The sequence below is a fragment of the Colobus angolensis genome, unplaced genomic scaffold (assembly GCF_000951035.1).
Source record: "Colobus angolensis palliatus isolate OR3802 unplaced genomic scaffold, Cang.pa_1.0 Scaffold119, whole genome shotgun sequence".
Classification (NCBI taxonomy): Eukaryota; Metazoa; Chordata; class Mammalia; order Primates; family Cercopithecidae; genus Colobus; species Colobus angolensis.
The window spans coordinates 7276849-7285221 of NW_012113030.1; the positions used below are offsets into that span (position 1 = coordinate 7276849).

Consider the following 8373-nt stretch of genomic DNA (forward strand, 5'->3'; position numbering starts at 1 on the left):
GGATCAGAGCTTGGTCACTTTGCGCTTTGTCCAGCAAAGAACCAAAAGCATGCCTTTTGGTTCTTTGCTGTGCGAGCACAAAGCTGCTGGAGGGGTGAGCAAGAAGGGCAGTCCTCGCTCCCTTAGGGGATGAGTCGAGTCCCATCTTGCACGCAGAGGTGCTTTTGTACTTCCTTTACCTCCCTTCCTACTGTAAGCTCCTTGCAGGCTGGACTTGGCATGGAGCATCTTTGAATTTCCCCCAGGCACCAAGAAAAGGCCTTCAGTAATAACAATCGAAACAATAGTAATAACTCTGGAGGTGTCCGAGGCACCGTTGACAGCACTCATTTGGTCATCACAAGCTTCCCATGAAGCAGGTCCAATTATTGATCACAGATAGGCACCCAGAAGCCCAGAGGGGTGAGGACACTGATTCAGGATCACACAGTGCATCCAGGGTTGGACACCAGAGAGGTGATTTCAGAGTGACAGGCATAATCACGAGCCTCCCTGTAGAGGGGAGCAGCTGGGGAAGTCAGCTGAAGCCAGAGTCCACAGAATGCCAAGCCTAGGCGTTTGGGCCTGGGTTTGAAGGTAGTACAGAACCAAGGAAGGATTTGGAGCAGGGCAGGCAGAAGCCCCAACTGACATAGTGATGCAGTAATAGCAGCCCCCTCACTCCCGAAGAGTGTGGCCTCCCTACTCTGACCTCAGCCATGTCTTACATCAGTTAGGGATGCGCTCAGCAGTGACTGGTCAGGAGCTACGTTCATTCTCAGCATCCTTCCAGATGTCATGCGTGCCACACACAAGTGTGGTCATTGATTCTCGTTCATTGCTTTATACTAATCAGCTTAGGGTGAGGTAAAGAAAACACTGCATTAAGGCTTTCAGGTTACAGAAGCCACTGCAGGTCAGCTGGGCACGGTGGCTCACACCTGTAATCCCAACAGTTTGAGAGGTCTAGGAGGGCAGATCACTTGAGGCCAGGAGTTCAAGACCAGCCTGGCCAACATGGTGAAATCCCGTCTCTAGTAAAAATACAAAAAAATCAGCCAGGTGGGGTGGTGCACACCTGTGATTCCAGCTACTCAGTAAACTGAGGCATGAGAATCACTTGAACCCAGGAGATGGAGGTTACAGTAAGCTGAGATCGCACTACTGCTTGGGTAACGGAGGGAGATTCTGTCTCAAAAAAAAAAAAAAAAGTCACTGCAGGTCAAAACCGGGTCAAATTAGGTCACAATAGGTGATACAGCTCTAAGCATGAGGCATCCTTTACAAAGCTCAGAAAACACATCCGTAACCCAATGCCCATATCGGGAAAGCCAGGGCTTTCCAGAAACCCTCTGTTTCTATCTCATTGCCACACTAGGTCAGATGGTCACTCACGGGAGGAATTCTGGCAAAACAAGTATTTAGCCAGGGATATGGCAACTGCTAACTGCAAGGGATTCCGGGAAAGTGAATTCCATATTTTTATCTGAGGCCATGGCTGCTGCTAGCCTCAAGGGATTCTAGGAAAGTGATTAATTTTGGCTGGGTATATAGCCCTCTAGCTGCAAGGGATTCTGGGAAAGTGAGTACATTTAGTGGAGACTGTGGCTCTGGTTAGCTGCAGTGAATCTGAGGAAGTGAATACTTCTAGCTGTGGACTGGCTTTCGGTAGCTGTGAAGGCTTCTGGGAAAAGGAATAATTTTAGCTAGGGGTATGGCTGTCCTTGGCAGCAAAGGGTCCTGGGAAACTGGATATTTTTAGCTGGGCAGATGTGGCCTCCTTTAGCTTCAAGGGATTCTGGGAAAGTGACCGTTTTTATCTGTTGACTTGGCCATATTTAGGTGAAAGCAGTTCCGGGGAAGTAAATATTTTTCACCTGGGCCCATTCATGCTCCTAGCTTCAAGGGATTCTGGGAAAGTAATGGGTTTTAGCTGCTGACTTGGCCACAATTAGGTGCAAGGGATTCTGGGAAAGTAAATTATTTGTCACCTGGGCCCATTCACACTCCTAGTTTCAAGGGATTATGAGAAAGTAACTATTTTTAGCTGACATGGTGACACTTAGGTGCAGGGATTCTGGAAAAGTAAATCTTTTTCATGGGGGCCCATTCATACTCCTAGCTTCCAAGGATGCAGGGAAAGTAACTGTTTTTAGCTGCTGACATGGTGACACTTAGGTGCAAGGGATTCTGGGAAAGTAAATATTTTTCACATGGGCCCATTCACACTCCTAGCTTCAAAGGATGCAGGGAAAGTAACTGTTTTTAGCTGCTAACATGGTCACACTTAGGTGCAAGGGATTCTGGGAAAGTAAATGTTTTTTTACCTGGACTCAGTCATGCTCCTAGCTCCAAGGTATTCTGGGGAAGTAACTGTTTTTAGCTTAGCCATATTTAGATCCAAGGGATTCTGGGAAAGTAAATATTTTTCACCTGGGCCCATTCATGCTCCTAGCTTCAAGGGATTCTGGGAAAGTAACTGTTTTTAGCAGTTGACTTGGCCACATTTAGGTGCAAGGGATTCTGGGAAAGCAGCTCATTCAGTGGGACTTGCTGTCAGGAAGTTAGACAAAACAGGGCCTCTGTAGGCAAGGAAAGAAGTCTGAGCGTGTGCCCCAGCTGGGTCGTGTGCCCACAGGGGACGAGGAGGAGGAGGAGGACGGGTCCCGGGAGGAGCGGCTGCCATCGTGCTTTGACTACGTGATGCACTTCCTGACGGTGTTCTGGAAGGTGCTCTTTGCCTGCGTGCCCCCCACCGAGTACTGCCACGGCTGGGCCTGCTTTGGCGTCTCCATCCTGGTCATCGGCCTGCTCACCGCCCTCATTGGGGACCTCGCCTCCCACTTCGGCTGCACCGTTGGCCTCAAGGACTCTGTCAATGCTGTTGTCTTCGTGGCCCTGGGCACCTCCATCCCTGGTAACACCTTGGGAGACTGTGGTGGGGTAGGCTTGGTGGGGTAGGATCTCAGATGAGCCAGGCAGGGGCAACACAGGATCCTGCTGAAATGAGGTGGGTGGAGTCACACAGCGCCCATGTGGTAGGTCTCAGAGAAATATGGAGGTAGGGCGTCATAGAAGCTAGGCACTGGGTCCCCTAGTTGCAAGATGTGAATTGAATCTTCCCCAAAAGCACCCAGATGGAAGGTCCCATAAAACTAAGGTGGCAGGAAATGCTAGAAAGCAGACAATGGATTTCATAGAGAGAAGGTGGCAGGGTGGGGAAGAGACAGCTGTGGAGAGAGGGGTTCCCAGGAAGACGGTGCGAATGTGAGAGAAGCCAGTCAATCAGTGGGTTCCGTAGAAACAAGCTGTTGATGCCCCATCCCCCAAGAAACCAGACAGAAGAGTCCATGGAACTATGTTGGGGGACATGACAGGAACGAGGCCAGTGAACCTCAAAGTTGGGTTTTTTTGGTGGAGTGCAATAATCTCATGGTCTCGGCTCACTGCAACCTCCGCCTCCCGGGTTCAAGCGATTCTTCTGCCTCAACCTCCTGAGTAGCTGAGACTACAGGCACCTGCCACCACACCCAGCTAATTTTTACGTTTTTACTGGACGGGGATTCACCATATTGGCCAGGCTGGTCTTGAACTCCTGACCTTGTGATCTGCCTGCCTCTGCCTCCCAAAGTGCTGGGATTATAGGTGTGAGCCACCATGCCCAGCCAAACCTTAAAGTTTTAACTAAGATGAGGGGGCAGGTGGGGCGCGATGCCTCACGCCTATAATCCCAGCACTTTGGGAGGCCGAGGCAGGAGGATCGCTTAGGCCCAGGAGTTTGAGACCAGCCTGGGCAACATGGTGAAACCCTGTCTCTACAAAAAATAATAAAATTAGCTGGGCGTGGTGGCACATGCCTGTGATCCCAGCTGCTAGGGAGGCTAAGGTGGAAGGATCACCTGAGCTGGGGAAGATGAAGCTGCAGTGAGCCATGATTGCACCTCTCCTCTCCAACCTGGGCAACAGAGCAAGACCCTGTCTCAAAACAAAACAAACAAAAAATGTAGCCGCGTGCAGTGGCTCACGCCTGTAATCCCAGCACTTTGGGAGACTGAGGCGAGTGGATCACCTGAGGTCAGGAGTTCGAGACCAGCCTGGCCAACATGGTGAAACCCTGTCTTTACTAAAAACACAAAACTTAGCAGGGCGTGGCGGGCGACTGGAATCCTAGCTACTCAGAGGCTGCCGCAGGAGAATCACTTGAACCCGGGAGGCGGAAGTTGCAGTGAGCCGAGATCACCCACTGCACTCCAGCCTGGCTGACAGATCAAAACTCCATCTCAGAGAAAGAAAAAAAAAAAAATCAGGCAGTGAGTCCCATAGAAGATAATGAGTCCCACAGAAAGCAGGCAGCGGGTGCCATAGAAAGCTGGCAGCAGTTTCAGTGGCGAGCAGGCCGAGGGGTGGTGATGGACTTTGCCTCTTGGGCTGGGGTCAGGGTCCTTGAGCCCACACTGCCCGCAGAAAGCAGGCGACGGGGGCAGGCGGATGCCCGCTCCTGTGGGTAACGCGCAGAGCCCTTCCGACCCGCGTGTCTCTGCCCCGCAGACACGTTCGCCAGCAAGGTGGCGGCGCTGCAGGACCAGTGCGCCGACGCGTCCATCGGCAACGTGACCGGCTCCAACGCGGTGAACGTGTTCCTGGGCCTGGGTGTCGCCTGGTCGGTGGCCGCCGTGTACTGGGCGGTGCAGGGCCGCCCCTTCGAGGTGCGCACTGGCACGCTGGCCTTCTCCGTCACGCTCTTCACCGTCTTCGCCTTCGTGGGCATTGCCGTGCTGCTGTACCGGCGCCGGCCGCACATCGGCGGCGAGCTGGGCGGCCCGCGCGGACCCAAGCTTGCCACCACCGCGCTCTTCCTGGGCCTCTGGCTCCTGTACATCCTCTTCGCCAGCCTGGAGGCGTACTGCCACATCCGGGGCTTCTAGGGCCTTGCGCAGAGACTCGTCCCCACTGCCCGCCCGGGGCTAGGGACTCAGCGGCACCTGCTCTTGGACCCTGGTCTCCTTTTCCCTCCAGACTCGGCGTCCTCTCCTGGGACTCGGCCTCCCTTCTCCGCCCCCACCCCGGGCTTTGATTGCGCCTGTCCTCTGTCCCCAGTAGATCCGCCTTCCCTCTCCCTCTTGGGAGCCTCCCCGGTTCCTCCCCTGCGGTGACCCCAACTCCAGCCCATCCTGTTGGTGACCGTCCGTACCCCTGGGGAAATTTCCACCCCAGTCCCCTCCCAAGAGAACCACCCCCAGTAACCATCCTGGGGATTTTAAGGTCTCTCTCCCTGGTCACCCAGCCTGGCTCTTCCCCCAAAGTCTCACTTCCCCTAGTGACCCCCCACCCCATTTCACCCCATGCCTCAGAACCTACCCTCCCTGGGGGACCCTCGGAGGAGGCTGTCAGAGGCCGTCTCAGATCCCAGCCCTTCCCCCCAGCCCTCAGGGAGCTCCGCTCAGCCCCGGCGGGGAGGAGCAGGTGGGTGTGTGCGCGAGGAGGCCGCACACCTTTCCAATCCCTCCACTCGGGTTCTTGGGAGGACACTCATTCTCCAGGCTCGGAGACGGGAGGGGAGAAGTTTGGGGTTTCAGTCCCAGGGCTTAGCTGGAGAAGGCACATTTTGAACCTGCAACTTCAGACATTCCAGCGCCCCCACTCGCCCTCCACTACCTCTGAGAGCCTAGCCACGCCTTGGAGGGAGGGGCCTGTGTGTGTATATAGTGTGTTTGGGGGAGGGGGGACACGGGAGGGTGCATGTCTTGGGAAAAGGGGGTGACAGTCTTAACTTTTGAGAGGGCAGCAGACTCCCTCAGCCATGAGAACCAGCTTTGGGGAGGAGGCCGGGAATCAAAGCGAGTCCAGCTGATCTCCCCTGACAATCTGGAAGGTTCATTTTGCCCTCAGTGCCAGCTAATCCGGGCAGGACCCTCGAAGAGGAGACCGAGGGTCCCAGAGGACCAATGCTACAAGCCAGCAAATGCTGCCACATCTCTGTCTGATGGGGGGTGGGGGTGGGTGGGGGGATGGGACTGGGCCAAGGGATCTGGGTGGGCATTTTTAACTTTGGAGGCCATCCATCTGTTGGTAGGCCATCTGCATTTTCTTACTGTTGATGTTTCCTGCCCAAAGGACACATTTGGGCAGTGCCACCCACTCCTTGGGCCCCTAGGATGACCCAGCTACCCCCATAACTTTCTGCTTCCCACAGGTTTTCAGCATTCTATCGTCCTGTTGTGCTCAGCCCCAACATCCCAAACCCGTTACCCACTACCCTTCTCTCCCCCGGCTCATCATCAGTCGCTGTCTCTTTTCTGTGATTTCTGTAAAAGTTGCCATAAAACTTTGAAATTCTGCCTGAAAAACAGTCCCGTGGGAAGCTGGGATTCAGGAGGAGGGGGCTAATAAGGTCTCTGACTGAGATTTGGGCAACTGTTAAACCAGGTAATCTGGGTTTCTGCTGCCCGCGGTCGTCTGCGGGACACACCCACATACAGCAGCAGCGCCCGGGTCCAGCCGCCAAGCTCTTCCCCTAGCCACGCCCCCACCATTAGCCTCTCTCGCTCCTCCACTAGCCACACCCCCATCCATCAGTCACGGGCTTCCACTAGCCACGCCCCTCCAGTCTCCACGCCCACATTCGTCAGTCTTGGGTTTCCCCTAGCCACGTCCCCATTAGTCAGCCAAGCTCCTCCACTTGCTACGCCCTCATCCGTCAATTACGGGTTTCCACTAGCCACGCCCCCATCCATCAGCCTAGCTCTTCCACTAGTCACACCCCCGCTCATCAGTCGTGCTTCAGCCACGCCTTCCTGCTTCAATCAGGGGCTTCCACTAGCCACGCCCCCATGCATGAGTAACGAACTGTTCCTCTTTTCGGGCATCCTGGTAACACAAAAGGGAGAGACGTTCATTTGCCTGAGCCAAAGAGCTGGGGTTAATGGGGTTTCCTAAATAAAGTAAGTAATTTTCTCAGGTCCTACAGGAGGAGGGGTGTGTGTGTGGGTGTGTGTGTGTGTGTGTTGTGCCAAAGGACACAGCCTGTGTAAAGGTGTGGAGTTGTGAGATAAGGCTTTTTCAGAGCCCTGGAAATGGTTATCATGAACGAGGTATGGGGTGCGTGGGGAGTGAACTTGAGGACAAATCGTAAGAGACTTTATCAGCCACTCTAGGGAGCTTCGAATTTATCCTAAGAGTAAAGGGGAGCTTTGGAAGGGATTTAAGTGGGGGAAGGAGGCAGGTGGTTGATATCACCTGATTTATCAGACGTTCCTCCTGGCTACTGGGGGCTGGGCGGTCAGGGACAAGGCTGGAGCAGGGACAGGGGCAGCAGAGGAGGAAAGAGGGGAGTAGGCGGGGGGGAGGGCGATGGTGAGAAGGGAGTAGTTGAGAGAGAGAATGGATGGGGCTGGGTGAGGGAGTTCAGGGACAGCATCTGGGCAGGAGAGAGGTAGTGTGTTCATTCAAACGGAGTAGCCAGGGAGAGTTGGGTGAAAGGGCTACTAAGGAGTAGGCAGGGTTAGGTAAAACGAGGGAAGGTGCAGTACCCCAGGTCTAGCAGCAGAGGGAGCAGTTGTCATACCTGAGCTAAAAGGGGTGAGCAGAGGCACCCGAGGCTGCAGAGACCTGGGTACCTGGGTCTGTAGAGTAAAGACTAAAGGCATCGCCAACCTGCGCTGGGGATGGTGGGCGCCGGTAGAGTAAGCGCCTCAACCTCATTCTGCTCCCACCTGCTAGTCTCCTGCCACTTCCTCCCACTGGCCATACCCAACCTGAAGTCCCAGGTCAAGACAATAGGCCCGCAGCATTGTGGCTCACGCCTGTAATCCCAGCTCCTTGGGGAGCCAAAGCAGGAGGGTCGCTTAAGCCTAGGAGTTCAAGACCAGCCTGGGCAACATAGCGAGTCCCCGTGTCTACAGAAACTTTAAAAGTTAGCCAAGCGTGGTGGCATGTGTCTGTAGTCCCAGATACTCGGGAGGCTGAGGCGGGAGGATTGCTTGAGTCCAGGAGATCGAGGCTGCCGTGAGCTAAGACTGCACCACTGCACTCCATCCTGAGTGACAGAGCAAGACCCTGTCTCAAAAAAATAAAAATAAAAAATCAACCTTTGGCTTTAGGCCAAAGGTTCGTGAGAACAGGTTCGTGAGAAAAGGTTCGTGGAAGGTGTAGGGGCAGAAGGTGCGCTGATCTGCAGTGGGAGGTGGGGAAACTGAGTCAGGGCATGTAGCTCACTCTTTGGAGAGTCCTGATATGAGGAGGGGAGGTTGCTAGAGGAGCAGTAGGGCATTGACTACAGGGGCACAGGAGAGCAAGTGAGGCCTGTGCTAACAGCAGCTGGCAGTGATGGGGACCCCCCAAGCATGATCTCCTTAAACCCATCACCAATTCCATACATCACCCCATTCCACGGAA

At 54.3% G+C, this 8373-nt stretch overlaps 1 protein-coding gene across 1 annotated transcript in view; it reads left to right on the forward strand.

The window, feature by feature from the left end:
• SLC8A2 (solute carrier family 8 (sodium/calcium exchanger), member 2) overlaps positions 1 to 5728 on the forward strand; it is a 44029-nt gene extending 38301 nt beyond the window's left edge. The window contains exons 9-10 of the mRNA XM_011926703.1: positions 2618 to 2896; positions 4528 to 5728. Coding sequence (XP_011782093.1) covers positions 2618 to 2896; positions 4528 to 4904 — 656 coding nt within the window. The 3' untranslated portion in view covers positions 4905 to 5728. The remainder of the gene's footprint in view (positions 1 to 2617; positions 2897 to 4527) is intronic.
• Positions 5729 to 8373: the final 2645 nt, after the last annotated feature.